The sequence below is a fragment of the Sphaerodactylus townsendi genome, linkage group LG10, assembly GCF_021028975.2.
Source record: "Sphaerodactylus townsendi isolate TG3544 linkage group LG10, MPM_Stown_v2.3, whole genome shotgun sequence".
Lineage (NCBI taxonomy): Eukaryota > Metazoa > Chordata > Lepidosauria > Squamata > Sphaerodactylidae > Sphaerodactylus > Sphaerodactylus townsendi.
The window spans coordinates 77,998,723-78,011,220 of NC_059434.1; the positions used below are offsets into that span (position 1 = coordinate 77,998,723).

Consider the following 12,498-nt stretch of genomic DNA (forward strand, 5'->3'; position numbering starts at 1 on the left):
TCTCGTGCCTTGAAAACCCCACTAGGGATCGCCATAAGTCAGCTGCGGCTTGATGACAGAAAGAATGGCCACGTGTGCTACTGTGGTCTTCCCACTTTGCAATGGGAGGACCTCCGTGCTGCCCGAAGACCACAGCTTACTTGTGCATAACTTTACACTCTTGCTAGAGCAAGTTGTAGGAAGGTGGGATGGGGGAGAATGATGCTTGGCCTAGTTGAAGGGGGGATGTCATCCCTGATTATGAGTCAGGGAGGTGAAAGAGAGAAGGAAGGAGTTGGTTAGAAGAACACACTTAGATCCTGGGCCCGTGATGGATGGATTCAAGCAAGCTAGATTATATTGTCTCCTTCCACCTTCTTGGCTTTCTCGTTCCATAAGTGCGAGAGTTGCAGTAGGGCTTTAGGAAGCCCCTATATATGGGGTAATCCCTTCCCCATCCCGCCCCTATATATGGGATAATCCCTTCCCCATCCCACCCCCAGTACCCTTAATTCATAGGTCAGCATGCAGGGGTATCCGTGTGTGGTTTTCTCTGCTTCAAAACAGTGGGTTGTGCTCTCTGTTTAGACAAGTGATCCTGAATATCTTTGCACGTTCTCTTGTTTACTGAAGTCCTCCTATGCAAGTTGACCGAGGAGGAAGAAATCTGACCATAAGCCTTTTTAATTGTTCTTGTGCTAAGCTAACAGCAGCTGCTTTTCATGACTAAGCAGCTTTGGCCGTGAGAGCAAGGTATGCTCTTTTTAGCATGATGGGAGTTGAGAATTTTCCATTGACGTTGGACTGAGTCCATGGATCTTTCACGGCAGATACAGTGTCAACAGAAGTCTTGCTTCCGTTGACCACAGTTCGTGCTGTCACTGAATGTGCCAAGATCACTGAGACTGTGTTGTATCAAATTATGTTTATTTTCATAAGTAGGCCAGACTCCTCATCCAAGATCTAAGCCAAATTCAATATGTACAATCCTATGAAAATGTAAACCTCTTCTGACTGTATTGTTTTCCTGCCGTTTACACTGTCCTACAATTCACACTTTTTTAAAATCCTCAGCATCCTTATGATATAGGGCTGTGGTGGCGAACCTTTGGCACTCCAGATGTTATGGACTACAATTCCCATCATCCCCTGCCAGCATGGCCAATTGGAGTGCCAAAGGTTCGCCACCACGGATATAGGGTATAGCTGAGCATCTTAAACCCATCCAGTTTTTCCTTGACACAGCAGGCATTTAAAGTCAACTGTCTCTGCACTGTAGAAGGAGAGTTTAGATTTGTACACCCTTCTCTCCTGTAGGAGACTCAAGGTGACTTACAAACACCTTTCCCCCCCGCAACAGACACCTTGTGAGGTAAGTGGGACTGAGAGAGTTCTGAGAGAACTGTGAATAGCCTAAGGGCGCCCACAGGAATGTAGGAGCGGTGCAACAAATCAGGTTCACCAAATAAGTGTTCACCGCTCACGTGGAGGAATGGGAATCAAACCCAGTTCTTCAGATTAGAGTCCACCTGCTCTCAACCACTTTGCCATGCTGGCTCTCAACCACCTTGCTGTTGGTATGAGGAACATACCTTCTTTATGTAACCTGTTCCTTCTGCTGCTTCCCCAATTAATCCTGCAGGTATCACAAACTAATATGGGGTCCTCACAAGGTGGCACCCGATGGGAATCTTTCCGGCGTGCTCATTGCAGGTGGCGAAAACGGAAACATCATCTTGTATGATCCCGCTAAAATAATGGCTGGCGACAGTGAAGTTGTGATTGCGCAGAAGGACAAACACACGGGGCCGGTGAGAGCTCTGGATGTCAATCTATTCCAGGTGAGATTTTTCTGTATCATATTGTTTACCATATATGAATAGTGCCGTTCAAAAGACTCTTCAACCCTGACCGATACTTCTGAAGGGGGTGATTTTGCATTGTGGCTTTAAGGTTCCAATTGTGTTAGGCTTCTTGGAAGCTGTATTTTATGTTCTATATAAGAGTCCCCAATATTGTGCCCACAAATGCCATGGTATCCGCTCACAATTTTCCTGGCTCCTACCAGTGTTTTTAGAAGGTTGGTGAAGGCATGTGAAGCTTTTGTCCATCAAGACCTGGTTGGCTGTGGGAGATTTTTTGCAGATTTTTTAAAAAAATTGTTTGGGTGGCTTATATTGCCACTGTGCAAGGATCTTCTCTGTGCTACTGAAGGTAAACTCGGGCAGCCATTTTGAGTCTGGCTCTTCTTCCTGCAGCAGCCATTTTGTAGCTTCATCCGTCACACTGTGCCTGAACTCCAAACGTGCCCATAGGCTCAAAAAGATTGGGGAACCCAGTTCTATGCATTGCTTTGGGGCTGAGGGATACGGGGAAGGGCAGCTTTATAAATAAAATACACATGTGGCATTAGTACCCTTATAGTTCCGCAGGACCTGTAAGACCGAGCTGTTCCACCAGGCCTTTGGAGAAGCTGGCCGCTGATCGCACCCCCTCTCTTCCCCTTTTTAACTTCTGCAGCCCTTTTCCATCTCTGGGCCTTTCCGTTTCCCTCTCAAGAGGGGCTTTTTAGGGGCTATATTTTGTACGCTGTGTTTTAAATGGTCTTAATTATTTTAATGTTTAGAGCCTATATTTATATTGTACTTACATTTAAATTATGAGAGTGCTCTTTTGTTAAGTTGTGCTATGTTGTACACCGATCAGAGCCCAATAATAATAATAATAATAATAATAATAATAATAATAATAATAATAATAATAATAATAATAATAAACATGTCAGAAATTTGGTGAGTGCTAAATCACAAATGAGGCTTCGCTTTTGCAGCACAGTAGTTAAGAAATAGTTGTCCTCAGTTGTAAGAAATGTGAATTAGATGTTGAAAAATCTTGGCTGAAGGGATTCAAAGCCAAGGGCCTTCATGAATATTGGGGTTTTTGTTTGGGTGTTTGGCTTATCATTCTCTCGGCATTTGGCCACCACAGCTTCAGACGTATTTCTAAAATCATATGATCAAGATTGTTCTCTTCCTTTAGAGAAACTGTTGTACACTTGTTTCTCGTGCATCCCTGTTGGTTGAATACAGAAGCCTCAAATGCTGTCTTTTGTATCTGCACTATCTCAGCTGTTGCATCTGCAGCCTCTTCCCTTAAGTTCTTCTGAAAAAGGAGTCCTCTCTTGGTCCAGCTCTTTGGCATGTTTGTGAATTCTTGACCAAACCTTAGGACTGAGAGAATTCTTGTCCCTTATTAGTTGCTCAGAAATAGAAGCAGTATTTTTACTTTGTATAAAGAGTTGCAGGATTTCTGGGTTTGGCCCTTCCATGACTAGGAAGGCTGCATCCGGGGAATTCTCTAACCCACAGAGGGGTGTGTGTATTTTTTTCCTGTTACAGACAAACTTAGTAGCCTCAGGAGCAAATGAGTCTGAGATCTACATCTGGGACTTGAACAACTTTGCAACACCAATGACACCTGGAGCCAAGACACAGGTAAAGAATGTATCTTTTTCCCCAAGAGTCAAAAGCCAAACTTACTAATGGGCGTGATAATATATATGCAATTGTAGTCAGATTAAATATATATTGTTTCCCAAGGCTTATTGCCCAGTAGTGTCTTAGAATGATAAGGTGCCAGTTATCTGCTGATAGCACGAGACCTCCTGCCTTTGATTCTTAGAATGGCCAAGACTAGAAAAAAATGTGTGACATCATGTCCACCCAAAATCCTGGATGTGACTCCAGTGCATTAGGAGACAATCTAGCCATCCCCAGATTTCAGGCAGTTTAATGTCTCATGATGTTCATGTCTCATCATTTCTACCCACAGGAGCAACAGTGGCGTAGGAGGTTAAGAGCTCATGTATCTAATCTGGAGGAACTGGGTTTGATTCGCAGCTCTGCCACCTGAGCTGTGGAGGCTTCTCTGCGGAATTCAGATTAGCCTGCACACTCCCACACACGCCAGCTGGGTGACCTTGGGCTAGTCACAGCTTCTCGGAGCTCTTCCAGCCCCACCCACCTCACAGGGTGTTTGTTGTGAGGGGGGAAGGGCAAGGAGATTGTAAGCCCCTTTGAGTCTCCTGCAGGAGAGAAAGGGGGGATATAAATCCAAACTCTTCTTCTTCTTCTTCTTGATTGTGTGTTCCTGCATTGCAGGGGGTTGGACTTGATGGCCCTTGTGGTCTCTTCCAACTTCTATGGTTCTATGATTTCCCAAAATTCTGTGGTTCTATGATTTCCCAAAAGAGTTCATGGAGATGCTTGGCATTTGTACTTGGATACCTAGGAAGAAGAGTTCTAGTGAGGTCCCAGATCAGGACCCCCAGTGTGGTGCCCATCAGCACCTTTTCTGGTGCCCGCCAAGTGTTTTTACAAGGTGGGCAGAACCAGGTAGGGCTTTTGCCCAGCAAGGCTTCTGGTTGACGATTGGAGATTGGCTGTGGAGATTTAAAAAAATATTTCCTTGGCAGCAGCTTCCTCTACAGCACAAGGATCTATTCTGTGTCACTGAAGTTAAACTGTAGCCATCATTTTGAGACTTTTTCTGCTTCCTGTGGCAGTCATTTTGTTGCTCCACCCACCATCCCATGTCAGAATTCCAAATGTGCCCACAGATACATGTAGATGATATATTGGCCTGCTTTTACATTCTTGGGTAGTAGGTTGTGGAGGGGATGGTTTTAAAACATTTTGTTTACATTTACTGCTGTCCCCTGTTGTGGGAAGGATGTTATATTAGCGTACGTTCTTCTTCCGACAGCCTCCTGAAGACATCAGCTGTATTGCGTGGAACAGGCAAGTCCAGCATATCTTGGCTTCTGCCAGCCCCAGTGGCCGTGCCACAGTGTGGGATCTCAGGAAAAACGAACCTATCATCAAAGTCAGTGACCACAGTAACCGGGTAATTATCCAGCCAGTTCGTTGCAGGTGGCTGCATTAATTAAGCAATCCATAGCCAAAAATTGTTTTCACTTAGTGGCGGAACATGTGACCCCCCCCCCCCCCCCCCCAATATGACAGCATGTAACATGAACATTCCATGTGTAGCATTGTTTATAGTTTGGCCTAATTTGCATAATCTTCCTTGGGTCTTTAATAAAAAAAAAGTGGGAGAATGGTATAACATAGGACTCCCCGCCTGCTGCCCTGAGCATAGAACGTTTGCATCTTGTATGTGCGTTAAGTGCTGTCACATCGGTTTCTACTTATGGCAGTCCCCAGCTAATTCATTCTAGGGGTGTCGAACTCATTCATTACAAGTGTCGGGGTGGCAGTTGCATGGGCTTGCCTTAGCTAGCCTCAAGACGACACTGGGGGTTGTGTGGGATGCCTGGACTGGCGGGTCAGCAGTGGGGTAGGGTGGGTGCCTTGAGAGGACTTATCAGGCCCACGAGCCAGCTGAGGTAACCCCTCCTGCTCCCAGTCTGGCTTAGTGAACCCATTGGGAGTGCGGGGGAGGGGTTGATTCAGCTGACTTGTGGGCCTGATAAGTCCTGCCTCAAGGAACCGTATCTAGCCGTTGAGCCCCATGTTTGACACCACTGCTTTTTTCAGTGCGGTGCATCTTTGATTTCTGTTGTGTTTCTTTATACATTTTGACCTCCTTTGCTTGGACCTCCCAGGTGATGATTCTCCCACAAGTCTGAGAAATGTGTACATGTTTCACTCGCATGCATGCCAATGCGTGATTGACAGTAGCCTGCGTGGATCTTGCTGTAGCTGCATTACTTAAGGAGTGTGTAAATCCAATGCGAGAAGCCGGGGCAAAGAATGTTGGTGCCTTTTTAAGACAGCCTGTTGACGATTGTATAATTGAACTCTTCCCCCCCCCTCCCCCCCCCCGGGTCCCCAGATGCATTGCTCAGGGTTGGCTTGGCATCCGGATGTTGCTACCCAAATGGTTCTGGCTTCAGAAGATGACAGGTTGCCTGTAATTCAGATGTGGGACCTTAGGTTTGCATCATCTCCTTTTCGTGTTCTGGAAAACCATGCAAGGTGTGTGTGCGCATGCGTTTTTTATTCCTTACATTCCTTCCGCCCCATGTCTGTACAACCCGTTGTATCCACAAGTATGTTCTTTTCAGGCCAGAGCATAATTTGCTCTGTTTCCTCTGCCATATGTTTATTCATCTTCATTTGCATATCACACAAAACCACAGGGAAGACTGTGGTCAATAAATGAACTTCAAACCATGGCTTCAAATTCTGGTTTTGCAGATCCTGACAAAACACAGTTAGAGGAGTGCCCCACGTTCCGATGATCTCTTTAACGAAACCATAGTTTAAACCATAGTTTAATTCAGTGTGGTGTCCAAACCAAATCCATGGTTTTAACTACTGTAATAAGGTACATGATATTTAGGTCAAGTTCAGGTTTCCAGACAGTTTGGGCAAAACTACTCAGCAAGGTAGTTATGCTGTGTTACACAAGGCTTATATTCTCCCTCTTTATAGAAGTTCTCAATGTAAATGAGATACCTTGGGATATTTTCGATGTGTGTGTGTGTGTTGTAATGGCGCTGTAGTAGGTTACTGCTGCACATTAAAAATCTTCATAAAAACTGAGTGTGTGTATGTTTGTGTGTGTAAGAGAGAAGATAATGTAGTCACAGTCTCAGCATAGGAACTGAAAACAGCTTACTGTATTAATGCAGACTGCAATAACTTTACTACATCCTCTTTGACCACCATACTTTGAGACAGGGTAAGAGAGAACTGCAATGCTTTTCATACATTGCCATCTTTACACAACGGTATTTGTGTCTTTTCACGTAGGGGTGTTTTGACTATTGCTTGGAGCATGGCGGATCCTGAGCTACTGCTGAGCTGTGGGAAGGATGCTAAAATACTCTGTTCCAATCCAAACACGGGAGAGGTATTTGCAAATAATTTTCAGGCTCTTTGAATGGCGAATTATTTCTTGTCTAGGTGGTGCTAAAGAGCAAGCTAATTCTGCTGTCTCCAAAACAATTAGACTGTATCTGCCTTTGTATCAATGTGTTAATCATCCAGGGATTTTTTTTGCTATACTTCCCCATTGTGGAATAAATATTAGGTTAGATTTGTTTAAAATATACAGTGTGCCTTGCTGCAGGGTGGGTCTGTGTTAAAGTTCTTGTAGTTTATCACTGCAGAGGCTTTAAAAGTGAGTGAGAGATTAGATCTTTACCTTTTGGCAGAACATAGAGAATGGTAAGTCTCCTTGGAGAGGCTGGTCTATGGAGTCTCACCTGTAGAGTCTGAGTCTACTGCAGAGGCATGGGGGTACAAAATGGCACCTGGGGCAAAATGGTGTCACCTGTGCCCCCCCACACCCCACTTACCTGAGCTGGTGGCAGTCCCAGGTAGCCTGGCCAAGGGGTGCCTGACTGCAGCCTCTGGCGGGGCACAGTTGCAGTGTCTGCCAAACCTGGCAGGGCCTGGCTGAGGGACACCTTGTGGCAGCCTGCTAGACTGCTCTTTCAGCCTCCACCATCTGAAGGAACAGCCAGGTGGGGCCGAGGCCGGCCGAGGGGGGAGGGGTGTGGGGGTGATTTTCCACCCCCACGTGACTGAACGGGGCCCCGCCCAGGGCGTTGTCCCCACCCCGCCCCGTGGTAGCTATGCTACTGGACTACAGAGACTCAAGAGTTCTAATATGAAGAATGCCCGCCTTGTTCCTTGTTAGATCATCCTTCCCTAAAGAGTAAAATCCTTGAGCTAAGAACAATGGGACACAGATGTTCACATTCGCCCACCTCACGGCATCAGGCTCTGTGAACCCAAACGAAAGTGTATTCTAGGTTCTGTTAGGAGGGACAATACTCTTTCCTTTTCACCTACAACGATCTTGCCTGGACCTGATTTCCAGGTGCCTTGGCTGCTTCTATCTTCCCCACCGCCCGGCTATACCAGTCAGTACTTCACAGGTATTGCCACTAGAATCAACTCAGAAACTAAACAAAAGGGTGTGTAATAAGGAACCAAAACATGCAGCTTGTATTTGCTGGAGATTAAGTGTTTGTTGAGCACACAGGAAGAGACTGACAGCTAAGTGCTTTGAGATCTCTGCTTAAGCTACACCCATGTGACTTTAGCATTCTTCCTCATACTTGTACTGTTTTATAGCTGCTATTGCTCTGTTCTCATATCTTTTGGTTTTGGGCACAGGTATTATATGAACTTCCCACCAACACCCAGTGGTGCTTTGATATTCAGTGGTGTCCCAGAAACCCTGCGCTCCTCTCCGCAGCGTCTTTTGACGGGCGGATCAGTGTCTACTCCATTATGGGCGGAAGCACAGACAGCCTGAGGCAGAAGCAGGCTGACAAGGTACTGAAAACAAAGCGTAAAAAGGCAGGAAGGCAGAGGGTTTTTAAAACATAATTTTGTTTAGAATAAACAAAGAGCAACAAATATTTATAATTGGCCAGAATGCATAAGCAACAAACAACACAACAAACTTGTGAAAAAAAGAACTGTTCTACAAAATAAATTGCCAATGTAGAACATTGATGCAAGGCCATAGAGAAGAAACGTTCAATCAGCGCAATGCCAGAAGAAGAAGAAGAGGAGGAGGAGGAGGAGTTTGGATTTATATCCCCCCTTCTCTCCTTGAGAACACTCAAATGGGCTTACAATCTCCTTTCCCTTCCTCCCTCACAACAAACACCCTGTGAGGTGGGTGAGGCTGAGAGAGCTCTGAAGAACTGTGACTAGCCCAAGGTCACCCAGCTGGCGTGTGTGGGAGTGTACAGGCTAATCTGAATTCCCCAGATAAGCCTCCACAGCTCAGGCGGCAGGGCTGGGAATCAAACCCAGTTCCTCCAGATTAGATACACGAGCTCTTAACCTCCTACGCCACTGCTGCTCCTAAATATTTTCATAATCTCCAAATAGTATGAATAGTAAATAAACAGTGAGATATAACTGAGAACTGCGAGCTTTGTGACTTCTTCTGACTTGACTTTATTCCAGTGGCTTATAAATAAAGACCATCTTTGGTTGTTCATTTCCCCCCTTAGTTGTTTTATTTTCTACAATATGTAGAGGTTTTTGTTTTTGTTTTGTTAATCATGATGAGTTGCTTTGGAATAGCTGCAAAGCCCAAACTGTTACGGTCCCTTGGAGCTCTTTCACATTGGACTGAGAGATTATCTCAAAATAATGATCCTTGTCCCAGTACCTCTCTTTTGCTGACTAATCCGGATAACAGTAGATTTCGGCACAGACCTTTAAGCTCCACCTGCCAAAGTAAACAATGCTGTTGTTTTTATTTTTGAGAAAAGTGGGGCTCCTGATGCTAACCAGGGTCCATTGACTCTTGAACTCCATTCAGTTGAAAATCTGCACTAATCAGGGGCAAAATTGAGTTCAAGAGTAGTTATCTCCAGAGGCGTAGCTGGGCCATACTGCGCCCGGTGTGCACTCCGTGTTTTCTGTCCCTGCCTTACACACACTTACCTTAGTGAAACAGTGCAGGCTGGAGAAGCGGCCTGTTTCCTTCAGGCTGAAAACGGCCTGGTGGAAACTACATTTCCCAGGAGACCTTTGGGGCTTGCAAGGTCTCCTGGGAAGTGTAGTTCCCACCAGGTCATTTTCAGCCTGAAGGGAACAGGCTGCTTCTCCAGCCTGCACTTTCACTAGGGCATTGATGCTGGCTGGGGATGATGGGAACTGTAGTCCACAACATCTGGAGGGCCGCACGTTTGACACCTGTGCACTAAGGTAAAAGTGTGGAGGGGGGGTGCCACGGTGTGTGTGTGTGTGATTTTCCGCCCCCCCCCCCATGCGCGCACCCAGGGGGGCACCCCCCTTCCCCTGGTAGCTCCACTTCTGGTTATCTCAGCATAATGAATGATGTAAATTCTGAGATGTTCACAAAGTGAGGATTCAGAGAAGTGATGATGATGTCAGGCACGGCTCCCGCCTTGACTGGCATCGCCTGGTCAGGGCCCAAGGACAAATCTGGGCCTCCTGTTATCTGGCATATGTCAATGGATCTTTCTACCCTTTATCACTGTGCTTTGCAATGTGGTAAGCAGGCATCTTCGCCTCGGGGCTCCAGAAGGGGGGAGGTTGGAGGGTGAAGACTATTCCCCCAAATTTGAGACACTTGGAACACATAACAAAGCTATTCACACCTCGTTATTCTGTTGTTCTGTTAATCTGTGGGAAGATTGGGGGGGGGGGGAGGAGTTCGAGCAGGAAATGTGGGAATTAAGGTGTTTGCAGGAACCACGATCCCCAGATCTGGCTTCCTGCAGCATTGGTAACTGTGGCAGTACAATAGAGACTACTGATTCTACATCTGGAGCCTGAATTATTGACTGTTGTACCAGAACAGATGATAAGCAGAAGTAACCTTTTTCTTTCGGAAGCTGTCTTCGTCCTTCGGCAATCTCGACCCATTTGGAACAGGGCAGCCTCTTCCTCCTCTGCAGCTTCCGCAGCAGACAACTCCCCAGAGCACAGTCCTGCCGCTGAAGAAACCACCCAAGTGGATCCGCCGGCCCGTGGGTGCAACCTTTTCAGTAAGTGGAAAGCAGGAGTGTCTATCTATACAATGGCATTAACACCAGGGTTATGTGTTGTGCCAAGATACCGAAAGCTATAATGCATTGATTGATTGTTTGATTGATTGTTTGATTGATTGATTGATTGATTGATTGATTGATTGATTGAAAGTATTTATTAGCTGCCTTTTTTCACGTGGAGCTCAAGGCAATATGGACAAAATACATGAATCTAATTTTAAAAAATTAAAATAGCCATTTAGGACTGCTAGCAAATTAATCAAATGTAGTTCTAAATAAAAACATTCAGACTTATTCTCTAGTATGAGGGGAGGGCCAAAATTTCCCACTGATTTCCAAATAACTGGAGGCGCCACGCCCCTAACCCCAGCAATGTGGAATGGATAACAGTAATATGAAACCGTAGTGCCCTTTAGGTAAAAGGCAGAGGTCCCAGTTTGGTGGCAGCGGGCACCCTGGTGTCTGTCAATACCTTTTCTAGCGCTCACCAAGTGTTTTAGGAAGTGGGTGGGACCAAGTGAGGCTTTTGTCAAGCAAGACTTCTGATTGAGTATTGAAAATTTTACTGGCTTTGCTGATTTTAAAAAATGTTGATTTGGCAGAAGCTGCCACTGTAGCACAAGCATCTACATTGTGTTCAAATTAAGCTATGGGGGTTATTTTGTGGCAGGCTCCACCTCCTGCAGCCGCCATTTTGTGGCAGCCATTTTGTTGCTACACCCATCCTTGTCACAAGGTTGCTGAATTCTGAAGGGTTGTCCATTATCTCCTAAGAAGATCACCCCCTTATTTTTCCGCATTAGCCACAGCATCGCATAATAGGCTCCACCAGTGCAAAGATTCACCACCATTACCTTTAGTCACAGCTTGCAACGCACCTTCGGACTCTGATTGAAAGTTAATCACGCATCTTACAAACATGCTGTCTTTTCAGCACACACTTATGGGGCACGAACATTTCATAGCAAGTGAACACACATGAAGCTGCATTATAATGAATCAGATCACAGATCTGCGGAGGTCAGTTCCCTCGGCTCAGGTGGCAGCAGCTCCCCAAACTCTTGGGTTTTTCACATCACCGACTGTTTGATCCTTTTAACTGGAGATGCCAGGGATCGAACTTGGTGCCTGCAAATGAAAGGCTTTTCCCCTGAGCTGCAGCCCCTTCCCTAAGCGAAGCGTGGCGCATAAATCCTATCTATGGTGTGCTTCATGTTCCAGTTTGGAGGGAAACTTGTAACGTTTGAGAACACAAAGCCTCTGCAGCCCGGAGCGGAGCAGCAGCCGCAGCGTTATCACGTCTACATCAGTCAGGTGGTCACCGAGAAGGAGTTCCTGAAACGGTCGGATCAGCTGCAGGAGGCCGTGCGGGCGGAAGCTTTCGTGAACTATTGTCAGAAGAAAATTGACGCTACTAAGAACGACTTCGAGAAGAACGTGTGGTCTTTCTTAAAGGTAATTACAGACGGCGATGGAATGTTTGAAGGTTTCAGTTGTCGCAAAACCCATTGTTCAGATTTCTTTGCGTAGGTGTGAAAGGGAGGGATCGATGGTGAACAAGAGGCCATTTAAATGTCACTCCGGCTTTTTGGGCACCACTCCTCAGTGAGCAGCTGCTATACAACGAGGGCAGAATTTAAACGGCCCAATCATGTGGTCAGGATCAGAGACTGTTGTGGCAGATCTTGATCCACTGAATCAGCATGTTATAAGGAGGAAGAAATACCAATTCTGTGTTAAAGACTCTTGCAATGAGAGCCAGCGTGGTGTAGTGGTTAAGAGCAGGTGGAGTCTAATCTGGAGAACCGGGTTTGATTCCCCACTCCTCCACCTGAGTGGCAGAGGCTTATCTGGTGAACCAGATGTGTTTCCGCACTCCTGCATTCTTGCTGGGTGACCTTGGGCTAGTCACAGTTCTTTGGAACTCTCTCAGCCCCCCCTACCTCACAAGGTGTCTGTTGTGGGGAGAGGAAGGGAAAGGAGCTTGTATGCCACCTTGA

At 46.0% G+C, this 12,498-nt stretch overlaps 1 protein-coding gene across 10 annotated transcripts in view; it reads left to right on the forward strand.

Annotated features, from left to right (window-relative positions):
• Positions 1–12,498, forward strand: part of SEC31A (SEC31 homolog A, COPII coat complex component) — a 62,207-nt gene that overhangs the window by 10,598 nt on the left and 39,111 nt on the right. For all 10 annotated transcript variants that reach the window (XM_048509027.1, XM_048509028.1, XM_048509029.1 and 7 more), the window contains exons 4-11: positions 1,622–1,820; positions 3,378–3,473; positions 4,744–4,884; positions 5,836–5,978; positions 6,759–6,858; positions 8,133–8,294; positions 10,343–10,495; positions 11,720–11,953. In XM_048509027.1, the coding sequence (XP_048364984.1) occupies positions 1,622–1,820; positions 3,378–3,473; positions 4,744–4,884; positions 5,836–5,978; positions 6,759–6,858; positions 8,133–8,294; positions 10,343–10,495; positions 11,720–11,953 (1,228 nt within the window). The remainder of the gene's footprint in view (positions 1–1,621; positions 1,821–3,377; positions 3,474–4,743; positions 4,885–5,835; positions 5,979–6,758; positions 6,859–8,132; positions 8,295–10,342; positions 10,496–11,719; positions 11,954–12,498) is intronic.